The 20390-nt window shown below is 46.5% G+C and overlaps 1 protein-coding gene across 1 annotated transcript; it reads left to right on the forward strand.

Annotated features, from left to right (window-relative positions):
- Positions 1–2309: 2309 nt before the first annotated feature.
- On the forward strand, positions 2310–16816 carry LOC106589760 (mitoferrin-2). The gene is made up of 4 exons (XM_014180087.3): positions 2310–2879; positions 9222–9450; positions 10888–10944; positions 14112–16816. The coding sequence occupies exons 1-4, from the start codon at positions 2538–2540 to the stop codon at positions 14669–14671; spliced, it is 1188 nt and encodes a 395-aa protein (XP_014035562.1). The 5' UTR covers positions 2310–2537; the 3' UTR covers positions 14672–16816.
- The last annotated feature ends 3574 nt before the right edge of the window (positions 16817–20390 follow it).

Below are 20390 nucleotides of genomic sequence, written 5' to 3' on the forward strand. Positions count from 1 at the left end.
GCATGCATGTAAGTTAGTGCTTCAAAGTCCCTGTGATAAGGTTAGCGATAAACTGAACAGAACTACACTCTCTTCTACCATTGTTTTAAATATATTTAATGGTCTCGTTGCAAAAGCTAAATTGTCGCAAGGGAACTTTTATTTATATATTTTATTTCACCTTTATTTAACACGGGTAGCAAAGATTATAGCAAACACCACTGAATTGGTGCTCGCTTGCTTTGCAAATTCAGCTATTGTTGGAAGCCAGCCAATATGAAACAAACTATTAAAATTACAAAAGGTTGCAGCATATGTTGTGTAAATGGTGAACTCATACAGCTGTCAACTCTTGTCACTGCAATCCGTTTCACATTTGCTAGCTACCTTTTAGATCGAAGCCCATATAGAATGATAGAAGATAAGATGATAGAAGCCCATCTCCTACTGTAAATAACCTACATATTGTGTGTGTGTAGCCAACCAGGTAGAAAAATGGCAGAAAAAAGACGGACATCAGAGTATTTTTCAGTACACCAAAACGCAAAGCAAGAACCCTAGTAGCCTAATATCTCAAAGACTAGTTGATAAAATGTTCATAAGAAAGAAATGAAATTCTAATGGAAATGTTTCACAATGATGTCATTAGGCAGAGCAGGCAACAGATGGCACACAGACAGCAGAGTTGGGGACAGATATGCAGGGACAGACTGGCAGAGACAGGGAGTCTCAGGTAAGTTTGTTGAGTCTTTGTTTGGCAACATTATGAAAGGTTCCCAATTTTTTTGACTTGTAAAATAGGAACATAATTGGAAAATGCCATGGATACCCCCACTCTCAACTTAAACTGGTGACTGAACTAAGATTTGTTAAAGGCAATGGTATTGCTGTTGTGATTAGTTGTGTAGTTTTGGGTACCGGTAGTTAGGAGTACGGCAAACACCTTATTTCTTTGGTTCCTCAATATACATTTACCATATTAAACGTAGGCTATGTGTTACAGCACTACTTTTGGTGTCCCCCTCATTGAGAAAATTTAACGTAATTGTCCCCTCCAAAGTTGATATCAGATTTTCGCCCCTGGTTATGCTTTCGCCGTAAAGCCTTTTTTAACAATGTGGTTGGATTAACGAGAAGTGTATCTTTAAAATGGGATATAATAGTTGTATGTTTGAGAAATTTGAATGATGAGATTTTTGTTGTTTTGAATTTGCCGCCCTGCTATTTCACTGGCTGTTGAATAGTGTGTCCCGCGGGTGCTAGCGTCCCACATACCCCAGAGACACCTGCTCACTGAACCCAGAAGCACCAATGTGTAGGAGGAAACACTGTTTTACTGATGACCGAGGTCATCCTGCAGTCGCCTGGCACGCCACGAGGAGTCGCTAGAGCGCAATGAGCCAAGTAAAGCCTCCCCTAACACGGACAACACTCGGCCAATTGTGCACTGCCCTTTGGGACTCCCGGTCCCGAACGGTTGTGACACAGCCTGGGATTGAACCCCAGGCTACAGTGACGCCGCAACACTGCAATGCAGTGACTTAGACCGCTGTGCCACTCGGGAGGCCATAGAAAATACTTCTGATCATAAAGTACTCTTAAGCCCTTCATTTCATGGAGGTCATATTGAGGTCCTTTCGACTATAGCCCAGCAGCTACGTGAATTTGTTTAAACTGTGATAGTCCACCAAATTTGACACACAGCTAGGGCATGTCTAAAGAAGTCGTTTATGAAAAGGTTCTAGAAATGTGACAGAAAACCTACCCTGTACATGTCACTTTGGGTAAAATCTCATAGGAATGCATTATGTCCAGCAGAGAGAGACAGGTAACCCATTTGAACTAAACGCTTTTATGATGAGACCTTTCAGCCTTTACACAAAGTAAGTAAGAGTCTAAATAAAGATGTCTAGCTATATCCAATTTGTAAGTCGCTCTGGATAAGAGTGTCTGCTAAATGACGTAAATGTAAATGTATAGCTCCATTGCAGATTTAACATATTATACTCTAAAGGGCCAGTTTTTAAAATGTTTGAAGGGGTCTGGAAAACACAACAAAATGGCCCAAGTATGCCATATTTATGTATCCTTTAAAGATTTTGTAGAAAAGTGGCGAAAAAGTGCCCAAATATATATACCCAAATTACTGATTCTTTAACGTTTAGCCTGCATTTATATTTTAGTCACTTAGCAGACACTCTTATCCAGAGCGACTTACAGTTAGTGCAAGTCGCTCTACCAGACAACTAGCTATACCAGACAACCAACCACATTATGTTAACGTCCAAAAGCGGCCGTCGCGTCACAGGCTCTCTTTCCACTTCCCATGAAAACCGGAACATCCGGTTGTTGGGGTTTCGGCAGAGGCTAGCATTTTCCCAAACACTGCGTGGACTTGTCCGCTGTGGGGACTGAGGGAGGCGGGGCGTGGAAACGGTGTACAACCGGTAAACATCTGGGACGGGAATGTAAAAAACGATCAACGGTACGCGAACACGAAACCGCCTTAGACGGAGTGCCATCGGGGCATAAAGTAAAGACTGTCCATCGAGATTCCAATGGAAGCGGATGGTTTCCCGAGAAGGCATCGGATGACAGCGGAGACAGCAGGCGGGAACGCCGGGGTTGCTGGAGCCTCAGCCGGCGCAGAGGTCCGATGGTTCAGTGGAAGGATCTGGGGAGTGTCGGAGAGCCTCGTTGGGAATTTGTCTCCCCGGATCGGAGGCGAGACAGAGATCCAGACTGTTCAGTTTAGCGACGGCCCTCCTGAAATAGCAGATGCTTCGGAGCCGGAGTACGAGGGTTTGCCGCAAGGCGCTTCCACCAGCACCCACATGTTTGCAGGAGCAGTGGCTGGGATCATGGAGCATTGCCTGATGTTCCCCATCGACTGTGTCAAGGTAACGTGGTAGGCTATGTTGGGCTAGCGTTAGCCGCTAACTAGTTAACGTTAGATAGTTAACCGACTGGTCTTGGAGTTTGGGCACATTGCATTGGAGGGTTGGAAATTACTTTGCTCGTCATGATGTGGCTTCAGCAATCATGCGAATCCGATTGGTGGCCACCTTGTCAATAAGTTTGTCAGTCACAGCACATATGAGGCAAGGTCGAAAACAGACAGGCTAACATTTCAGCTAGGACGCTAACTTAGCATGCTAACGAGCTAACTTCCATCCACTGCGAATTTCAGTGGATCGCGCCTACTCTACTTGCTAGATTAGGTAACGGTACCTAGCTAGTTAGTTACTGCAGTGCACACAAGTTAGATTTGTCACATAATGAATCGCCATATTCATTAACCTAACTTTGCCATACAGAATTTCAATAAAATTGAAAGGTAAACTTTTAGGAAGTGTATATTGCCGTTGCTATCTAACGTTAGCCATTTTAGCTGTTAGCTAACCAAAACAGCAAGGTCGGCCTCTGGCTGTGCATCGGCTGGAGCCTAGAGGTGAATGATGATTATCTTGTACTGTAGCCAGCTATTTAGTTGGCGTCTGATATAATGGGTTTAGGCTGAACATTTTCCTAATGCAATTGACTATATTCCCTATTGCCATTAGTGTGCACCTCCCCAGGTAGTTTTTCATACTAATAACACGCAAAGTTATAATTCGCTTTGAGAAAGGAGACAGTTAGGTAGAATGAAGCCGCACGTGTGCCCCATTTCCTGTACATGTATACACATCACATGAACCGCGCACTGTTGCCCACCACCGTCACCCACTAGCTGGCTCGGTGACGAGTATGTGATCGATTAGTAGTTAACGTTACATTTGAAAACGTTCCAAACTGCGTTTAGCATGCATATGGCTTCTAGGTGTAACTCCCTGTATTTCCAAACTGTCCCTGTATTCAAGAAGAGAACCGATAGGTTAGTACAGGCACCCTGGATTCTGGCAAATAGTCTGTCTGAGATTGTCAATGGGCGAGTTCGTTTTGCATGGCCCGGTTCCCCGGTTGGAAGGAGATCAGTAGAAGCCAATGGTGTACAATGTGGAATCTCCGCACACCCGGGGCATCGGGCCATGCAAAACGAACTCTTGCAATGCTAATTGCTACCTGGCAGCATTTAGATGGGGTGGAACTGTTCTTTGTTTACAGAAAATACAGGGCTGGATGTTCTGGGATTAAGAGCACAATGCTTCTATGTTGTGCTCATTATGCAGAATTAGGCTGACAGGTTGGCTCTACCACTGCACACTCTTAGAACCATAGTTCTGTTTATTGTTATAAGACTTTAAATTCGTGTTGAAGTGCTTAGCCTGGATGACTTGGGCGTTATGTAAACAAGATGTGTTAAATTACATTGGCCTATGCTGTTTTGACAGCCCACTCACTGATTTAGGTCTGCTCTGCAAAGAGCTGTAGCACATGAGAGCCAAGCGTTTTGTCTGGTATATTATGTGGTCCCTGTAGAGAGAGTCATGAGTTGGTCACTGATGGAAATGATTGGTGGCGTACGCGAGCATCAAAACTGTGATGTATCATGGGTAAATTGTGACTGACTGATCTACAAATAATATTGAGTGGTTATTTATGATTCAGGGAGATTTGTAGACAGCTGCAATGTCGACCGCGATCATTGTGTACAACTATGCAGTTAGCAGAGACAGAGCAACGGAGTCAGAGCGGTCAGGTAGGGAGACGAGTCAGCTGTTAGTGTCAGGTGGGAGAGCAGGGCTCTCTCAGAACAAAGAGGAGATTCATCTGTCTTTCCCAGCTGTATTTCCTACCTCTGATCCAGGTGCTGCTCACACGGCTTCGTCTCAGTAGTCTAAAATGGCTTCCTCCCCCCGTCTCCTCTCTTTTCACCGACATGAAAGAACAGGACAGTCGAAACAAAGCATGTTCCCAGTTGGCATCCAGCCACCGTGTTTCTTTCACATATACTGCGTTTTCAAGTGCGCGCAGACAAAGTAAAGGAGACTAGGAAAGGATGTTTCTTTAGAGTATTGAGGTGCAGCCCAGACAGTGAAACGGTCTGCTTGCACAGGAAGGGCAGCCTGAGACACAGACTCACTGATCTATAAATCATGTCACTGTCAAACAACATGGCATTGACGGTCTCTACTTATAAACACATTAGCAGATCTCCACAGAGGGGACCTAGCTCAAGCTGACAGCTGACCCCAGTGGACTAACACTGACACACACACACACAGTTAATAATCCTTGGAAAATAGCTTGCAGTGGTTGTCACACAGATTGCACAGTAGAGATCATGTCAGCTCGTTGTTTACACTCATTCCAAAGGTTGAGGTTAGAAAGGCTCTTTCCAGACAAGCTAAGCTCTCTGCAATACACAACCATAGGCTACATATACCCGTGTGTCGTGGCTGAGAGAACTGTTCTCATTTCCTTTAACATTGATTCATACCGAAGTCTCATTTAAACATTGACATCAATTCTCTTAAAAGATGGCGATGTTCTGAAGGTTTCAAACCAATCCAGGTACTGCTACATTATGGTTGGTTGACGTGTAGGAGTCTGCTCTCTCTTACAGGCCCGGCATTCCACAGTGCTTTGCAGTTCCTGTAACACACTGACATACACACAGTGCAGCAAGCAATCAGCATGTGTTGTCCATTCAGCTGTAGCCCAGGCCTCTCCTTTGGATGTTATTAGAAGACCCTCTATGCTTTTCACAGCACTAGCTGGCCCCTAGCCTCACAGTGAGAGGATGAACCCTTAACCTTGACACTGGCACCTAGCCTCACCTAGAGAGGATGAACCCTGAACCTTGACACTGGTCCCTAGCCTCACATAGAGAGGATGAACCTTGACACTGGCCCCTAGCCTCACAGAGAGAGGATGAACCTTGACACTGGCCCCTAGCCTCACAGAGAGAGGATGAACCTTGACACTGGCCCCTAGCCTCACAGAGAGAGGATGAACCTTGACACTGGCCCCTAGCCTCAGAGAGAGGATGAACCTTGACACTGGCCCCTAGCCTCACATAGAGAGGATGAACCTTGAAACTGGCCCCTAGCCTCACAGAGAGAGGTTGAACCTTGACACTGTCCACTAGGGTTGCAAAGGGTTGGACATTTTCCATGGGAAGTTAAGCCCTGGAATTTGGGGAATTTTGCTTAAATTCATCGAAAAAAAGTTAGCTTATAACAGTTAACCTTCGTGGGATACACAACGCAATTCTAGGTCTTGAGGCATATTTTGGTTAAACTATCCCAAATTCAATGGTATTGCAACCCTCTGCATGCACAGGGCATTCTTCCATCATGTGTAGTGCACTCGTCCATCACATGTACAGCTGATTCTCAAGATCTTGCACACTAATGAGATGCTATAGAGCTACACTGTCTGAGCCAAGGACTACATGCTTTATGGTAAGTTTTGATTACAATACTGGGTGGGGTGAATATATTTTATATAACATACATGATTTTTTGGTAACTAGTAAATAGTAGCCTACAGCAAAGTGTTTAAATCATTTCTAACTTTTTAACAATTTCTGCTAGTTAGTTTTTGCTACCATGTGGGTTTTAGCTTGCTTGAGCCTGCTAACTGAGGAGTGTTAATTCATCTGTTTCCATACATGTTTCATTTTAAAACATGTATCTTACAAAGGAGTTGTTTAATCTAATCTTTACAGGAAAATGCCATGGGCACTATCTGATGTGTGGAGACATTTCACTGCAGCTAATGTAGAAGGAAAAGCTGTGTACATTTGCAAGTACTGCCAAATCATATGTGAAGAATGCAACAAAGATGCAGAATCATCTGGCCAAGTGCATAAAGTTCCCTCAGCGCTCACAACAAGCAACCTCTGACAAAAGTCCCTCTACTTCTATTCGAGGTGAAAATTATGAATCAGACACCTTATCGATAGCAACAGCTCATGGTCCTCCTGGAATCAGACGTTTTTTTGACTCAATGGAGGAACGTAGTCAGAGAAATGCTGATGAATGTCTTGCTCGAGCTGTGTATGCAACTGGTTCACCTCTGATGCTCACAGGCAATGTGTATTGGAAGAGATTTCTGAAAGTTCTTCACCCAGCATACACCCCTCCAACCAGATATGCTTTATCTACTAATTTTCTGGATGCAGAGTTCAACAGAGTTCAAGTGAAGGTCAAGCAAATCATAGAGAAAGCAGACTGTATTGCAATCATCTCTGATGGGTGGTCGAATGTTCGTGGGCAAGGAATAATTAACTACATCACCACTCAGCCAGTATTCTACAAGAGCACAGACACAAGGGCCAACAGACCCACCGGTCTCTACATTGCAGGTGAGCTGAAGGCAGTCATCAATGACCTTGGACCACAGAAGGTATTTGCACTGGTGACAGAATGCTGCGAACATGAAGGCTGCTTGGTCTAAAGTGGACGAGTCCTACCCTCACATCACACCCATTGGCTGTGATGCTCATGCATTGAATCTGCTCCTCAAGGACATCATTGCACTGAAAACAATGGATACACTCTACAAGAGAGCCAAGGAAATGGTTAGGTATGTGAAGGGTCATCAAGTTATAGCAGCAATCTACCTCACCAAGCAAAGTGAGAAGAATAAGAGCACCACATTGAAGCTGCACAGTAACAACCCTTGGAGTGGTTTTATCATCATCTTTGACAGTCTTCTGGAGGGGAAGGAGTCTCTCCAAGAAACGGCCATATCACAGTCCGCTGATATGGACAGCCCCATCAAGAGGGTCCTCCTGGATGATGTATTTTGGGAGAGAGTGGTAAGCAGCCTGAAACCTATAGCAGTAGACATTGCATGGATTGAGGGAGACAATGCCATCCTGTCTGATGTTCAGACTCTGCTTGCAGATGTAATATAATAAATCCGTACTGCCCTGCCCACTTCACTGTTGCTCCAAGCAGAGGAAACTGCAGTTCTGAAATGCATCAAAAAGCGTGAATCCTTCTGCCTGAAGCCCATATACACCGCAGCGTACATGTTGGACACCAAGTATGCTGGCAAGAGCGTCCTGTCTGGTGTAGAGATCAACAAGGCCTACGGTGTCATCACTACCGTGTCTCGCCACCTTGACCTGGATGGTTCTTGGCAGTACGAAGTACACTTCCAAGCAAGGGCTTTGGGGTGGCGATGCAATATGGCAGTCGTACCAACATATCTCATCAGCCACCTGGTGGAAGGGACTTTGTGGATCTGAGGCTCTTTCACCTGTTGCCTCCATCATCCTCCAAATCCCACCAACATCAGCCGCCTCAGAGCGCAACTGGTCCTTGTATGGGAACACACACCAAAGCACGCAACAGGCTGACCAATACAAGGGTTGAATAATTGGTGGCGATCCGGGTAAATTTGAGGCTTTTTGAGCCTGACAACGAGCCATCCTCAACAAGGTTGGAAAGTGACAGTGAAGTTGAGGCTTCAGAGTCTGATGTTCAAGAGGTGGACTGAGGAGGTCCAGGGAGAAGACATGGAAGCCTGAGAGGAAGACAACCAAAGCCTTAGTTTCTAGACTAGAATTTTACAGATGTATGTTGAAAACGTTTTTGGGAGATGCAATGGATCATTCAATATTCCCTTTCTTTTGTTGTTCAGTGAAATCATCCCATGTGAAGAGTCAAGTCATTTAATTAAAGTTCAATTCGTAACTAAATTGTTTTTTTTATTTCTATTGGAAGGATTTAATAATTTGTAATTATGTCTACTTATGATAAGGTAAAAGGTTTATGTGTATGTCTCCATATGATATGGTATATATATCCAATGCAAAAAAATCAACAGTTTAAATGGTATTAATATTAATTAGCATATATTTCCGTTAATTCTCACAGAAGTTTCCACCTCTGAATATTCCCCAAAATGTGCAACCCTAAGCCTCACAGAGGATGAACCCTGAACCTTGACACTGGCCCAGTGCTAAGGAGTGTGTGTGAGGGCAGGGCGTGTGAGTGCTGCTGGGGGGAAAGCAGCTTACAGGAAGGCAGCTTATGTCCCTCTGATCTTGGGTCTCGTTATTCAACACTTCCTTCTGTTTAACACTAGGGATGGGCACTACTCAAAATGTTCACACATGCAACTATTTAGCAAGTGGAAGCACTGCCAGTATCATGACTTGGCTTTTTTAATATATTACAACTAGTGTATTCATCCCACCTCTGCTAAGATTGAATTCTAACATGGAAGTTTCTCAAATGTAATTTAAACATTCTGGTTGGATTAAGGTATGGCGAGAAGTGTGTGGTTAGGTTATGACTTGGGAAACCAGTAGGTGTGTGACCTCTAACCTCTCCCCTGTGTAGACACGAATGCAGAGCCTACAGCCTGAGCCTGCCGCCCGCTACCGGAATGTGATGGACGCGCTTCGGCGAATCATAACCACCGAGGGTGTCTGGCGACCAATGAGAGGGCTGAATGCCACGGCCGTGGGGGCAGGACCGGCGCATGCTCTCTACTTCGCCTGCTACGAGAAACTGAAGAAGAGTCTGGGTGACATCATCCACCCCGGGGCTAACAGCCATCTGGCCAACGGTATACTGGGAAAACACCGCACACACAAACACCGCACACACAAGGCATATACATGCAAAGCACTCGCACAAAATGCATGTGTGCATACCAAGCCTGTACTTCTCCTATGCAACCTACAGTAAATCACCTTGTTTTTTTCTTGTAAACACTCAGTTAATTTGATGTTTCCGATATTATTTTTAGCAACTCAAGCAAGTAGTGAATTCTTTTTGTTGTGTAGTCCTGTAGAGTTAATGTTGGTTCACACTGCAGAGAGGGAGAGGCTCTTTTCTACCCTGGGCATTAAGCAGATGCTGCTTGGACTAACCTAGATGAACCTTGCTCTCAGACACTGAGTTGGGTGGGTGGGTAAGTGAGTCAGCCTGCCACCAGGAGCAGAGTGGCTGAGGAGTGGTGCTACATTGTTCCTATAGCCCCATTCTGTGGACAGTAGACAGGGCTACTGCTTGAGCTGTACTCCAGGCTCTCTCATACCCAGACAGCAAGCAGGCCCTGGTTTCTCTCTTGGTTCCGGCCTTTCTAGGGAGTTTTTCCCTAGCTACCGTGCTTCTGCATCGCTTGCTGTTTGGGGTTTTAGGTCGGGTATCTGTGTAACTGCTGATGTAAAAAGAGCTTTATAAAATACATTTGAATTGATTGATTGGCCTGAAACTAACTTGTTGGTCCACCCACCAGTGTGATGAAAACATCAGCAGCCATTCTGGCGGTTGATCAGCTGGTGGTGGGTGCTAACTCTGGCCCAACAGACCAGTAGGAGTGGTATCTATCTGGCCACGGGGCTGATATGACCGTGTTTGAATGGTCAGCATTCTGCCGAGTCAGCCAGATTCAGACTGACTGTACGTCATGTTACCCTGGCCGGGTCCACCACTCGTCAGAGACCTTCAGAGGGTAAAGAAAGACACTATTATTACTGCAGAAATTCTTTGTCACCCATAGAGCTTTAACTAGCTTTATTAGAGAGCATGTCAAAGGAAAGCAGACTAGTTAGAACCAGACTAACAGTCCTCTGAGTTAACTAAGTAGCTACCATCAAGGTCTGTCCACACACAGTTCTAATTTGCAGGACAAGAAAGTTGAAACAGTTTGTTCAGACAAAGCAAGTACTAGAGAATCCTGCTCTATTTATCCCTGTTCTCTGCTCTTTCTCTTCTTCCCAGGTCAGCTGTCTCTCCCTTCCTCCTTTTATTTCTTTTTTCAAATTCTCTCTTCTTCCCAGGTCAGGGGAGCGGCAGGGTAAGAGATTGCAGACGTGCCCAGTAGAGGAAGAGACGTCTGTGACTCTGGTCCATCAGCAGTGATGATGTCCTGTTTTACCACTAGAGAGAACTAGAGGATTTCTCCTCTGCTCTTTCGTTCATTCTCTGCAATCTCTCTCTCTCTCTCGTTGTTGTTGTTCACCGTTGAGGTGTGTGTGTGTGTGTGTGTGTGTTGCAGGTACGGCAGGGTGTGTAGCCACATTGCTTCATGACGCAGCCATGAACCCATCTGAAGGTACATTTCTCCATCTATAAATAATCTCTTTCCCTGGGTGAAGGCCAGGGACACAGGTGCTTTCAACCTGCTTTTCTCCTTCTGACGCATGGGGTGTATAAAGGAGACTGAGATGTTTGCTGCACTGTGTCAGAGCTCCCTCTGCAGGTGTCACGCCTTGTACCTCTAGGGCCTAGCCTGTTTACTCTACCCTGCTAGCTAGGTGGAGACTGAGAGAAGGGGGGGGGGGGGGGGGGGGCAGGTTCTAACTGGAACAGCCTTAATACATCTGTTAAAGCCTTCAAGGAAGTTATGACTGTGCAGTTTTGTTATTTGGTCAATCATTTTGGTATTTCATTTTTCTTTCTCTGGACTGTGTTCCTGGTCCCTGATGATGGAAAAACACCTGGCAATCCTTCTGTCTTTCTAATGCTCCCTCTACTCACCTATCTCTTCCTCCCTCCCCTCTACTCACCTATCCCTCCCTCCCTCCCCTCTACTCACCTCTCCCTCCCTCCCTCCCCTCTACTCACCTATCTCTCCCTCCCTCCCCTCTACTCACCTATCTCTTCCTCCCTCCCCTCTACTCACCTATCTCTTCCTCCCTCCCCTCTACTCACCTATCCCTCCCTCCCTCCCCTCTACTCACCTCTCCCTCCCTCCCTCCCCTCTACTCACCTATCCCTCCCTCCCTCCCCTCTACTCACCTATCCCTCCCTCCCTCCCCTCCACTCACCTATCCCTCCCTCCCCCCCTCCCTCCCCTCTACTCACCTATCTCTTCCTCCCTCCCCTCTACTCACCTCTCCCTCCCTCCCTCCCCTCTACTCACCTCTCCCTCCCTCCCTCCCCTCTACTCACCTCTCCCTCCCTCCCTCCCCTCTACTCACCTATCTCTTCCTCCCTCCCCTCTACTCACCTATCTCTTCCTCCCTCCCCTCTACTCACCTCTCCCTCCCTCCCTCCCCTCTACTCACCTATCTCTTCCTCCCTCCCCTCTACTCACCTATCTCTTCCTCCCTCCCCTCTACTCACCTATCTCTCCCTCCCTCCCCTCTACTCACCTATCCCTCCCTCCCTCCCCTCTACTCACCTATCTCTTCCTCCCTCCCCTCTACTCACCTATCCCTCCCTTCCTCCCTCCCCTCTACTCACCTCTCCCTCCCTCCCTCCCCTCTACTCACCTCTCCCTCCCTCCCTCCCCTCTACTCACCTATCTCTTCCTCCCTCCCCTCTACTCACCTATCTCTTCCTCCCTCCCCTCTACTCACCTCTCCCTCCCTCCCTCCCCTCTACTCACCTCTCCCTCCCTCCCTCCCCTCTACTCACCTCTCCCTCCCTCCCTCCCCTCTACTCACCTATCTCTTCCTCCCTCCCCTCTACTCACCTATCTCTTCCTCCCTCCCCTCTACTCACCTCTCCCTCCCTCCCTCCCCTCTACTCACCTCTCTCTTCCTCCCTCCCCTCTACTCACCTATCTCTTCCTCCCTCCCCTCTACTCACCTATCTCTTCCTCCCTCCCCTCTACTCACCTATCTCTTCCTCCCTCCCCTCTACTCACCTATCTCTCCCTCCCTCCCCTCTACTCACCTCTCCCTCCCTCCCTCCCCTCTACTCACCTATCTCTTCCTCCCTCCCCTCTACTCACCTCTCCCTCCCTCCCTCCCTCCCCTCTACTCACCTCTCCCTCCCTCCCTCCCCTCTACTCACCTATCCCTCCCTCCCTCCCCTCTACTCACCTATCCCTCCCCTCTACTCACCTCCCTCCCTCCCCTCTACTCACCTCCCTCCCTCCCTCCCCTCTACTCACCTATCCCTCCCTCCCTCCCCTCTACTCACCTATCTCTCCCTCCCTCCCCTCTACTCACCTATCTCTTCCTCCCTCCCCTCTACTCACCTATGTCTTCCTCCCTCCCCTCTACTCACCTCTCCCTCCCTCCCTCCCTCCCCTCTACTCACCTCTCCCTCCCTCCCTCCCCTCTACTCACCTATCCCTCCCTCCCTCCCCTCTACTCACCTATCCCTCCCCTCTACTCACCTCCCTCCCTCCCCTCTACTCACCTCCCTCCCTCCCCTCTACTCACCTATCCCTCCCTCCCTCCCCTCTACTCACCTATCCCTCCCTCCCTCCCCTCTACTCACCTATCCCTCCCTCCCTCCCCTCTACTCACCTATCCCTCCCTCCCTCCCCTCTACTCACCTATCCCTCCCTCCCTCCCCTCCACTCACCTATCCCTCCCTCCCCCCCTCCCTCCCCTCTACTCACCTATCTCTTCCTCCCTCCCCTCTACTCACCTATCCCTCCCTCCCCTCTACTCACCTATCCCTCCCTCCCTCCCTCCCCTCTACTCACCTATCCCTTCCTCCCTCCCTCCCCTCTACTCACCTATCTCTCCCTCCCTCCCCTCTACTCACCTATCTCTCCCTCCCTCCCCTCTACTCACCTATCCCTCCCTCCCTCCCCTCTACTCACCTATCTCTCCCTCCCTCCCCTCTACTCACCTATCCCTCCCTCCCTCCCCTCTACTCACCTATCCCTCCCTCCCTCCCCTCTACTCACCTATCCCTCCCTTCCTCCCTCCCCTCTACTCACCTATCCCTCCCTTCCTCCCTCCCCTCTACTCACCTATCTCTCCCTCCCTCGCCTCTACTCACCTATCCCTCCCTCCCTCCCCTCTACTCACCTATCCCTCCCTCCCTCCCTCCCCTCTACTCACCTATCCCTCCCTCCCTCCCTCCCCTCTACTCACCTATCCCTCCCTCCCTCCCCTCTACTCACCTATCCCTCCCTTCCTCCCTCCCCTCTACTCACCTATCCCTCCCTTCCTCCCCTCTACTCACCTATCTCTCCCTCCCTCGCCTCTACTCACCTATCCCTCCCTCCCTCGCCTCTACTCACCTATCCCTCCCTCCCTCCCCTCTACTCACCTATCCCTCCCTCCCTCCCCTCTACTCACCTATCCCTCCCTCCCTCCCTCCCCTCTACTCACCTATCCCTCCCTCCCTCCCTCCCCTCTACTCACCTATCCCTCCCTCCCTCCCTCCCCTCTACTCACCTATCCCTCCCTTCCTCCCTCCCCTCTACTCACCTATCCCTTCCTCCCTCCCCTCTACTCACCTATCCCTCCCTCCCTCCCCTCTACTCACCTATCCCTCCCTCCCTCCCTCCCTCTTTTTCTCCGTGTGCAGTGGTGAAGCAGCGTTTGCAGATGTATAACTCTCCGTACCGCGGCGTGATGGACTGTGTGCGTGCCGTGTGGCAGAGCGAGGGCCCTGGGGCCTTTTACCGCTCCTACACCACCCAGCTCACAATGAACGTCCCCTTCCAGGCTCTCCACTTCATGACCTACGAGTACCTCCAGGAGTTGCTCAACCCCCACAGACAGTACAACCCCTCCTCACACATGGTGTCTGGGGGCCTGGCCGGGGCCATCGCTGCTGCAGCCACCACCCCTCTGGATGTCTGCAAGACCCTGCTCAACACCCAGGAGTCCCTGGTGGGTGTCCCCGCTGCAGGCCAGGGTGGAGGTCAGGTGCCGGGACACAGACACATCACAGGCCTGGCCCATGCCTTCCGGACGGTGTACAGGCTGGGCGGACTGCCTGGGTTCTTTAAAGGAGTCCAGGCCAGGGTGATCTATCAGATGCCCTCCACAGCCATCAGCTGGTCCGTCTATGAGTTCTTCAAGTACGGAATCACCAAGCACCAGCACGAGAAGAGGGTCGCGCAGCAGCGGGAGGAAAAATAAATAATGTCCTTTTTTCTTTCAGCCATTTCTCTTCACCATCTCTTCTTTTTTTTTAATCTATCAACCTCCTTCCTTTTCCTTTGGAGCATGCAGGTGTTCAGAGCGAGGGAGAAATGAGGAAGAATCGATACGCACATAAACCAACCAATACCCACGTGTTATTTACCCCCCGTTCAGACTGCCAATAAGACACTTCCATCAGTGGCTCAACCATCAACATCCCTGCTAAACTGTTTGAAACGGAGAATTTACAATAAACTATGGAAGTGAATACGTGATGTATTATACCCATATAACGCACATAAACGTCAACCTGAAAAAGATGCTTCTGTTTTACTAATCTCCAGCAGATTTTGTTGTGAAGTTTCCAGCACCTTTCATAGATTATTGTTGGGATGAATTTGACGACAGCTGTTCTGTCAGTGTTCTTAAAGGCAGACTATGACCTCATCATACACAGACAGTTGGCCACTTCCTGCTTTCGGAAATTAACAACAAGATCGCCTAATTGAGGCGCAGATTGGAAATAGCCAGAAGTGGTGGTCACCTTGGCAGATTTGGATGCTGTTATTATGTGTTAGCAGGAAGTCGCCCAGCTTTGTATGATGTTCTATTACGGAGTCTACCTGTAGTGTTAATTCTTGCGTTTTAATGTATCTGGATGAGAATGTTGTTCACTGTAAGCCCCACCAGGGGGCACTGTGACCATCCCAATAAAGCTTTTGAGTAATATCATTTCACCAGGTGTGAGTGACAGTGGACCTTTAGGGGGCATTTGTGTAAACCCAGACAATTGTTTATAGGCTTCAGGTACAAGTTCGCCTTAACCCCAGATCTAGTATCAGTTTGTAATTTCGTGAACTGGTCGAGGCGCACTGGGAGTCCTCTTCTTGAGATTTGAAATCAGGAATTTCTCTCAAAATATAGACTTACATATATATATATATTGCTGCCAGTAAGCTGTAAAGTACAGTAAATATATTGTGAGAGGAACTACTGAGTCAAAACTAGTGATTCCTGACCCCCTACAGCACTAACCCTGGTTGGCTTTCACTGCTTTAGAGCCAAAGCGATATGATTGGTGTATAGAAATAATCACCATGGACATTTCATTGGAAGATACATTCCATCTTGCCTTATTTGCACTGATGTAAGGAGATCGTGGGTGGGTGTTGTTTGCCCAAATCTCACTTTGTACTTTTGCTTTGAGTAGAGGAAATTCTTGGATGGGTTAGCCTACACAGGCGGCAGGTAGCCTAGCGCTTAAGAGCGTTTGGCCAGTAACCGAAAGGTTGCTGATTCAAATCCACGAGCCGACCAGGTTAAACATATACTGATGAGCCCTTGAGCGACGCACTTAATCCTGATTGCTCCTGTATGTCGCTCTGCATTTGACTAAAATAACTCAAATGTAAACACACTTCAGTTTACAGTCACACCCTTGTTTTACCTAGACTGACTGGCTGTTCCTGTATTAAAAACAACACATGAAGGTTTAGACAGGACAGGTTGGCTAAAACAACAGAGGCCGACTGGCACACGCACAGAATATGGAGTCAAATCCACACTACAGAAACATGTTTACATCATGGGAATGTTACGGTCTGGCCTTGACTCGAAAGGGTCAAGAAGGAAAGAGCTCATGTTTCAGGGGAACTTCCGTTGAAAGGTTTCTGCACAAGTCATCCGTTTGTGTAATAAGCTGTTCTAAAGACTTCAGGTAGAAGTAACCCTTAGACACAGATCTAGGATCAGCTTCCTCTCCCGAAATACTAACTTAACCATTAGAGAGAATGTTAAACTGGCCTTAGATCAGTGGCTAGGGGTGTAACGTCATTATACTGTTGTGTATTAACTATCTTAATTGATTAAGGGACTTATCCATGACACTCAGTGTGTATGGCTGTGTTTATACAGGCAGCCCAATTCTGATCTCTTTACAATAATTAGTATTTTTACCAATCGGATCAGATCTTTTGCCAATAATTGGGCACAAGGTCAGAATTGGGCTGTCTGTGTAAACGTAGCCAATGTGGCCTCAGCTGTGTGTGTGTGGATGATGAATGCAGCTGATCAGTCTTCATGACCTCTGGCTGACTGTCCCCTGTAATCCTGTCTGATCAATAAATCAAGCAGTAGACTCCCTCAGGTTGCCCAAAGGTGCTGTTACACCTGTTTGCATTGTTTGTTTTCATACACACAGACACATATACCGTTCCTCTCTAAGCAACAACAAAACAATGCAGTAGAATCTCACATACTGCGATCAAAAGCTTAAAGGCCGTTTTTATATCGATATCAAATCATTTCTGGGTAACAATTATGTACCTAACTGTAATAGTTTTACATCAAAATGGTTCAAAAGAAGAAAAAAAATTATACATTTGCAACAAAGAAATGTAATATTCCTCAAGCAAGAATTTAGCTGGGAGTGGTCAGATTAGGGATGGGAAAACGATCTGTTATTGGCAGAGGTTTGGAACTCTTTGTTATTGGTCTATTAACTAATGTACTGCTTGGTGATGTCCCAGGCAAGCTGAAACTACACTCTTGCAAAACCCGCCAATTAGAAGGTCCATTACAGATTCTAGTTTCAACCAGAAACTAGCAGGAAATAACACTGATTAAATGTTTTCACACTTTTACAGTGTTATATACATCAGCTTTACAATATGATACAAAACACAGGATTGACAGAATTTTGACTTTGTGTCACCTATATATCTCTACTGTCATAGTAAGACATATGGCAGGGGAATGCAGAACGTTTTTAGTACTTCCTGGATAGCCTGCTGATAAGAAAATAAATCCATTAGTAGTTAGATGATGTTAGAGAGGGATCTCCCCCTGTGTTTTCCATTGTAAGGTTATTTGATGTGTGTGTAGGGTTTATTTGTCCGTGTCAAGAGGATGAAGGGTCTGATGCATGCCACCCATGAGATGTGTCTGGCTGGCTGGCTGGCTGGCTGGCTGGCTGGCTGTCTAGCAACTAGGCTTGTGTCTCTGATATTTATCTTTATTATAATTCAGGTCAGTTGCTATTATGTAAAAAAATAATGTGTGTGTTTGTGTGTGGACTTGCACGCGGCTCAGGTATTTGCTCCCCTGTCTCACACACACACACACACACCAGCTCTAAAGGCTGTCTGTTGGTGACAGGTATTTTGTTTAGGCTGAGGCACAGGTGCAGATCTGAACTTTCACCCTGCGACCCAAAACATAACCGCATCGCTCACACACCCACACGCAACTGGGTCTCCATTAACCTGTGAGTGTATCACAGGAGGTTGGTGGCACCTTAATTGGGGAGGATGGGCTCGTGGTAATGGCTGGAGCGGAATAGGTGGAATGGTATCAAATACATCAAACACATGGTTTCCATGTGTTTGATGCCATTCCATTTCTTCCGTTCCAGCAGTGGTGGAAAAAGTACCCAATTGTCATACTTAAAAGTAAAAGTAAAGATACCTAAATAGAAAATGACTCAAGTAAAAGTGAAAGTCACCAAGTAATATACTACTTGAGTAAAAGTCTAAAATTATTTGGTTTTAAATACACTTAACTATCAAAAGCACATGTAGTTACTCAAATATACTATAAGTAAAAGTATCAAAAGTAAAAGTATAAATAATTTCAAATGCCTTAAGCAAACCAGACGGCACCATTTTTATTTTTATTTTTTATTTACAGATAGCCAGGGGCACACTCCAACACTAAGACATAATTTACAAATGAAACGTGTGTTTAGTGAGTCCGCCAGATCAGAGGCAGTAGAGATGACCAGGGATGTTCTCTTGATAAGTGAGTGAATTAGACCATTTTCCTGTTCTGCTAAGCATTCAAAATGTAATTTTTGGTACTTTTGGGTGTCAGGGAAAATGTATGGAGTAAAAAGTACATTATTTTCTTTAGGAATGTAGTGAAGTAAAAGTAAAAAATGTCTAAATTATAAATAGTAAAATACAGATACCCCCCAAAACGACTTACGTAGTACTATAAAGTATTTTTACTTAAGTACTTTACCCCACTGCGTTCCAGCCATTATTCGCCGTTCTCCCCTCAGCAGCCTATACTGGAGTGTGTGACTGGTAACAGACCACATTCAGAACAATAGAATATTACCAATGTAGTCAATCAATTCATGAATTTCTCATCCTGGACAATAACATTATTGATGAAATGATTGAGGAATGTGCATTAAAGTTCAGCCACTATACTTGTGATGATCATGGTTTTCCCCCTTCCTGATGAATGAACCTATTGTACAGTTAATGACTGTAGTATCTGCTTACTGATTGGTTAACGTTGAACAGAGAGGGGTATATAGACGTAGCTTAAAGCATGGGGTCCTCTCTGGTTAGCTACAGTAAGTCTAACAGTGATGTTAAACACAAGCAGCTTTAAGAAGAATGAACTCCTTTTCACACAGCTTCAAGTGTAGAGTGATGTCTCACTGGCTCATCTCACACACACACACACACACACACACACACGCACACACACATGCTCACACACTGTCTCTTGTCAACCAGACACCTATTCAAACAGCAAGTGTTAATGAGCCATCTGTGTGTGTCTGTCTGTGTGAGTTTGGCCCGTCCCTTCTCTTCCTGTCAGTGGTGTAGCTAGCTGAAGCTTGCCCCACCAGGCCACTGGTGATACTCCTCATGAGAGCCTGACTGCGTGTGTGTGTGTTGTGGGGGAGGGGGGATTTGTGTGTGTGCAGTCTCTTGCCTAGCAATCTCCCAGCCTAATGTAAACTATTCAGTCTGAGGCTAAGCCCTGTTGATGTGTGCGTACATGCATTTGTTACTAGTTTGAAAAGGATGAAGAGGAAGACCACAGGATAGCAGTAGTAATGGTAGCTGACAGTGTGCCTGCTGTACAGTATAATGTAGAGTCAACAGAAGCTGTGGCTGGTGGTTCCTCCAGCATGTCTGGCACAGTGACTTTATTCATGATATAGCACAGCCTCGTGTGTCTTACTGCTTAAAGATGTGCTCCTGAACTTTGGCGACGACTAAGTATTTTGAAACTTCCCGCTTTAGTGGGACTATCATTTGTTTTTCAATAGGACAATGACCCAACACAACTCCAGGTTGTGTACGGGATATTTGACCAAGAAGGAGAGTGATGGAGTGCTGCATCAGATGATCTGGCCTCCACAATCACCCGACATCAACCCAATTGAGATGGTTTGGGATGAGTTGGACCGCTGAGTGAAGGAAAAGCAGTCAACAAGTGCTCAGCATATGTGGGAACTCCTTCAAGACTGTTGGAAAAGCATTCCAGGTGACTACCTCATGAAGCTGGTTGAGAGAATGCCAAGAGTGTGCAAAGCTGTCAAGGCAAAGGGTGGCTAATTTGAAGAATCTAAAATCTATTTTGATTTGTTTATCAATTTTTTTGGTTACTACATGATTCCATATGTGTTATTTCATAGTTTTGATGTCTTCACTATTATTCCACAATGTAGGAAATAGTAAAAATAAAGAAAAACCCTTGGATGAGTAGGTTTGTCCAAATCTTTTACTGGTACTGTCTATAAAACTATATTCGCATTTGTGGATTATTCTAGCCTACGACTACCCGATGGCTTTCATGAAAGTTTTTGATTGCGTATTCGTAAACGAAAACATTCATAAAAGGCATCGGGTAGATGTAAATGAACCCACAAATACTGTACAAGTACAATTTGATGTATGTCTTAAACAACCAC

The sequence above is a fragment of the Salmo salar genome, chromosome 28 (assembly GCF_965601325.2).
Source record: "Salmo salar chromosome 28, fSalSal1, whole genome shotgun sequence".
NCBI lineage: Eukaryota > Metazoa > Chordata > Actinopteri > Salmoniformes > Salmonidae > Salmo > Salmo salar.